General features: G+C 33.0%; 1 protein-coding gene across 2 annotated transcripts; it reads left to right on the top strand.

The window, feature by feature from the left end:
* The first annotated feature begins 659 nt into the window (after window positions 1-659).
* LOC132040052 (transcription factor DICHOTOMA-like) lies at window positions 660-3498 on the top strand. Of its 2 annotated transcripts, XM_059430665.1 has the most exons (5): window positions 660-921; window positions 1237-1269; window positions 1852-2672; window positions 2939-3135; window positions 3300-3498. In XM_059430665.1, the coding sequence occupies exons 3-4, from the start codon at window positions 1871-1873 to the stop codon at window positions 3112-3114; spliced, it is 978 nt and encodes a 325-aa protein (XP_059286648.1). In that variant the 5' UTR covers window positions 660-921; window positions 1237-1269; window positions 1852-1870; the 3' UTR covers window positions 3115-3135; window positions 3300-3498. The 2 variants fall into 2 exon arrangements, with proteins under 2 accessions (XP_059286648.1, XP_059286646.1); XM_059430663.1 differs by lacking the exon at window positions 660-921 and having other exon boundaries at window positions 1000-1269; window positions 3303-3498.
* The last annotated feature ends 2150 nt before the right edge of the window (window positions 3499-5648 follow it).

The following is a 5648-nucleotide window of genomic DNA, read 5'->3' as shown; positions in this document are numbered from 1 at the left end:
TCCGAGTTCCAAAGGCCCAGGCTTATTTTATTATATTCTTGCTTTTATATTTACTTGATTTCATTACTAATTGCTATTATTTTCTACTTACTTGTAACAAATCAATTCACGTATCTTTTAAATCACTAACAAATTCAACTGTGCCTTTTTTTGGGGTAAACAAGAACATAGCTTGGGACAAAGTCATGTTTAGGGAAAGAGGTTGTGTGAAGAATGAAAGAAAAGGGGTGTGCACTCAAGGGCGTGATCTAGTAATTAATGAAATGACGGAGAATCATAAGGTTTCAAGCACAAATTCGCACAAAGGCAAAAATATAAATGAGCACATAGCTTGGTATAAAGTCATGTTGTGGGAAAGAGATTATATGTGGAAAATGAAAAAAAAAAAGAAAAAAAAGTGAGTGCACACTCAAAGAAGTGACCTAGTAATCAATGAAATGTTTGGAAAAAACATAAATTAGAACGACATAGCTAGCTTGGGTAGTTGGGTAATGTATTGTTGATGGAATCATGGAAAGAGAGAGAGAGAGAGAGTTTATCTTTATAAAGAAAGCGACATGGACAGAGAGGACCCTATTTTCAATAGTTGTACTATTTGGCTTACAGCTTCTATAAACAAGGGCCTCTCCTCTCACTCCCTCACCAATCAAAGCCTTAGATCTAATTTACCTACACTATGGTTTATGTTATTTCCTCAATTGTAATAATTGTACTTGAAGAGTTTGTACATTGGCATCTTTTTTTTCCAATGTTTCCATTACATAAGAGGGATAGGTAGTGAGAGTGAACACATACACATATTGGTGGGACACTTCTATTAATTCCATTAGACTGTGAAGTTTGATGATACATGGACGTTTCTATCTTCAACGATATTGGTGAATAAGGTATTTAGTTGGAATAAGTTGGAATAAGATGAAAGTAAATGAACAAATAAAGGAGCAAAGGCCATTGTCAATTCTCCCCTGCATAGCACTTTATGGTTAATGTTTGATTATTACAGGCATTGCTAAGAAAATGTAGTATGGTATAGTGGGTTGGGGAGGAAGAGTTTTAGTCAATATGTCAGCTGATATCACGTGAAGTGGTACAAGTAGAAGTTCTTCCTATCCATTCACTTTCCCATAAAACTATGTTCTATTACTCGTACACTTGTGCTGCTACTCCTCTCTCTATCATTGCCTTTTTCCCCCTTCTCTTTCATGAACAAATTATGCTTGCTAACTTTTGCTTTAGGAATTGCAAAGATGAAGCAAATGTAAATCTCTGGTAAGTTTCTTCCCTTATCTTTCTCAAGTTTCAATTTGGCCAAGCTTAATCCTCACATAGGGCTTGCTAGCTATAGTACTCCTATATATAAATACAGATGTATATTGTGAAATAACACCATATTTCACAATAAAATGCTATATTTTGAGGATGATACAAATGAATAAGTCTCTCTCAAACACCATATACATGAAGCTGTAGTACGTCCTCACATATTTTAAAAGCCGCACAAAAACACCATCTTTGTCATGACTCATGTAACACAAGCACGGAGATAGAGAAGGGAGAAAAAGAAAAATTGATACTAACAAATCTACCTATGAGAAGGATATATAGTACTAATTAAGTCTCGTTCGAATAAGTTCTAACAAATCTACCTATGAGAATGATATGTACTAATTAAGTCTCTTTCAAATAAGTCTTTCTCAATTACATGCTTTTTTCTCCCTTGTTGATGCAGCTAGCTTATGTAGAAAGTTCAGGCAAAAGGTTTTACTGTCTCAACTTTATCTGATGCAGCTAGCTAGTCATGTTGTGTTAATATCAGTCTTTCTCAAGCTCTAATTATTTGTACTGCTGCAGAATATAAAGCTAGCAAATTATGTATCCCTCAAGCAACAGCTGCAATTACAGCCCCATCCCTTCTCCTTGTATGCACTATGAACATGAACATGATCTTTTCTTCCAATATTACCAAGAACATTTGCTTCAACAGCCACAAACCCCCTTGCCTACAACTCATGATGATCAGAATCTTGATGATGATGCCCTAGCTGAGAGCACCGAGACTGCTATCAACATGACAGAAGAAAAAGGGTGTAAGAACAAGAAAACTGAATTAAGCAGCACAACTAGAATTCAAAGAAACAAGAGAGCTTCTAATAAGAAAGACAGACACAGCAAGATCAACACTGCTAGAGGCCCCAGAGACAGAAGAATAAGACTTTCCATAGATATTGCTCGTAAGTTTTTCAGTTTACAAGACATTCTGAGGTTAGACAAGGCCAGCAAAACGATGGAATGGTTGTTTATAAAGTCGAAATCTGCAATCAAGGAGCTCTCCAGAGGTCCTCTCCAAAGAAATAGTGCATCCTCTACTGGTTCTGAATGTGAAGTTGTATCAGGAGATGAATCTCCATCTAATAATCAAAACCACAAGGAAAATGCTAAAGGAGATTCTTGCAACAAGGAAAAGAAAAAGAAGAAGAAGGCTAGACCGGCTCATATAAGAGCTGCATTTCATCATCCTTTTGCAAAGGAGTCAAGGAAACAAGCAAGAGAAAGGGCAAGGGAGAGAACAAGATTGAAGAAAATATTTGCTGGATCAAAGCTTAGTTTTGAAGCAATGGCGCATGATTTGAACCTAAGATCTTGGAGTTCCTTTGAAAGGGGTGAACAGTCAGGTAATTACCACGGATATTAAAAACCTAAACTATTAGAGAAACACTTCTTATTAGTTAATTATGTCTTCAACCTGCCCTCACATACCGCCAGACTCTTTTTCTGAGGCCAATCAAGTGAAATTCTTTTAGATATATTAAAGGCAATGGTGAAACTTGAACTCAAGATCTTTGCCTGCTTTCGTATCATACTAAATTGTGTGACAATCTAACTTGGAAACCCAAACTATTATAAAAGCAATTTAAGTACTTAATTATGTTTTCATCAGGACATACTAGCGCGAATCATCCTTCTCATGAAATGCAAGCTGAAGTTGAAGAACTAACCTCCCACCATAAGAAGCAGCTCTTTTTAGGGACTCAAGAGAAAACTGTTACTAATAATGATGGTAATTTGGTAGCTACTGGCAATTGGAACCCGTATGCCATCTTCAACTATCAGTAAAATACTGGAATTATCCATGAGGTAAATTTCCATTTCTATGTTCATTTATAAGTATAAATATATAATCACATGAAAAGAAAAATCAAAATAGATTATTATTTCGATTTTATTGCTACATGGATAACGTATTCTCACCAGCTACATATATCTGATTTTCTTCTTTCATTTTTTTTTCTTCCTTTTAGCAGCATCAAAATACAGACTTTCCGTTTTCTTGAATTAGCCGAGAGAGCAAGGAAATTCTGGGAACAACTGTCACAACATTCTTCAGTTCGTGTAACTTCATTGGAAATCTATTTGGTTCTGTTGATTTCTATAAAAATAAACTCGTATCCTTCATTCTGTGTATATTATTATATCAAAAGACTCTTTTGTTTACTCTCTCATCAATTGCGTCCGTTTATTTATTTTACAAATGTCTCTCGTTTTCTGAATCTTTTTGCCTATAATTTAGTCAAATAATTTCTCATTCAGATAATTAGTTAACATTCGAACTACCTAGGAGAAGTTTTGTGATAGAAATCTCAATATGTATTCTCATTTTAAGTGTACTATTTATAATGATCCAGCAAGTTCCTAAAATTACGTCGTCCTCTTGGTTTCTTTCTTCTTCTTCTTTTTTTTTTTTTTTTTTTTTTTTTTTTTTAAATTTAAAGAACATCTAAAATGTTATAGATATCAGTCAAAGTCATTACTGCAGTGAGGCTAGCTACAACATCAAAGTTCTCAAGATGGGCAAAAATATTACAGGTACTAGTAGTATTTTCATCATCAAGATTTCAATGTCTACAATTTCTTGCTCGTCCTCTTATATATACTTCCTTTATTTCTAGTTGTCTTAGGGAAAATTCTTGGAGAGCATATTTTCCTATAAATTAGTCTATTATGTAGAGACACTTAGCATGATCATGGTAGTAACTAGTAATAAGTGAAAAACTATTATTTTTGTCTGCTACTGTATGTTTGGAATGACTTGCAAAATATCCTTCTATATTTACGACTTCAGCCACCTACTTTTGATGTAGTGTTTAAAAAGATGATAAAGACTTCCATTTGTCTGCATTCATTTTATCTGGAGGAACTATATGATATGAGAACAATACATACCAGACAGAAAAATATGACGGGATAATTGTGGGAATCACTCGATTGACATCCTATCCAAGCTTCTCGAAAGACAAAAGTGTTTATTTTAGAAGTTGAGATGTGTGATCAAGTTATTCCGGAAAAAGTAAGTTATTTTAGAAGTTGAGATGTTTTAAATAATAGCAAAAGTTGTTTTTCATAAGTTAAAAAAAGTAGCTTTTCTTCTTGAAAACACTTTTGAAATCTTGATCAAATACAAACTACTATTGCTTTTGAAATTAATTAGCCAAATACGAGCTACTATTCAACAAATACTTTTTCGAAAAAACTTCTGACAAAAATACATATTTCAAAATAAGCAGGTGTTTGAAGTCTAGCTAAACAGACTATAACTTAATAGTATTGCAAGTTCAATACATTCCATACATAAACATATGATGGAATTGTTGTGGAAAGCACTGGATTAACTCAACGGTACGTATACATTCAAGACATAAACATATGATGGAGTAATTGCTAATTAATTACCAATACATTCTCATCATTTTTTTTTTTTGACATAATTCATAAAGCTATAGCAAGGCTTGTGTTAATTAACCAAATACGAGCTAATTTTGCTTTTTGGATGTGGTAAGATGCTTTCTACTTCTTTTGCTTATTTTTACTTTCAATTTAACCATCCATGTCGAAGCCCAACTCATATATTTATAAACCATGGTATTTTACTATAGGCATTAATTTTGATAAAACAAACCGAATCGGCAATAATAAGATGGAAGAAATAATTAAACGATTAGAACAACTTAAGTAATTTGGAATGAATGGTTATGCATGTTATGTCTTCAATTCAATTTCTTCACTGATATAATGTACGAAACCTTGGAATAGATGAATGGTTAAAAAACTAAATCGTTTTTTCTCTATTAGACGAGGAATATTAATAGTAACGGAATTATTACTAATTTTGGGGGCACACCAGTCTCTGGAAACGGAATTATTATTCCTTATGTTCTAATTTATGTGCTATGTTTTATTTTTTAGTCCGTTTAAAAAGAATGACACATTTTTATTTTAGAAACAATATAACTTTTAAATTCTCGTTTTACTCTTAATAAGATAATTTATAGCTATACAAGTGTCTATGAGACTATGACTTGTTTTATACTACAAATTTTAAGAGTTCTCTTTTTCTTTCTTTCTTAAACGTCGTACTCGTCAAACAAGACCATGTAAAATGAATAGTAGTATTTTTTTTTTCTTATGTTCAGGAGGGAATAGTAATTTTCCTCTATTACGCGAGGAAATTTGAAGAAACAAATATTTCTAGTATGTGTAAATAAACTACTGCAATATTCTTCTATGATGGGAACAAGATCTTAGAGAAAAGAAATCTGACCTTAGGATTAGCGAACTTGTGGGAAAACAGACCTTTCAATCTAAAAATCAAG

Source organism: Lycium ferocissimum, chromosome 12 (genome assembly GCF_029784015.1).
Source record: "Lycium ferocissimum isolate CSIRO_LF1 chromosome 12, AGI_CSIRO_Lferr_CH_V1, whole genome shotgun sequence".
Classification (NCBI taxonomy): domain Eukaryota; kingdom Viridiplantae; phylum Streptophyta; class Magnoliopsida; order Solanales; family Solanaceae; genus Lycium; species Lycium ferocissimum.
Note: the sequence above shows the minus strand (reverse complement) of the source record. Positions and strands in the feature narration are given on the sequence as shown.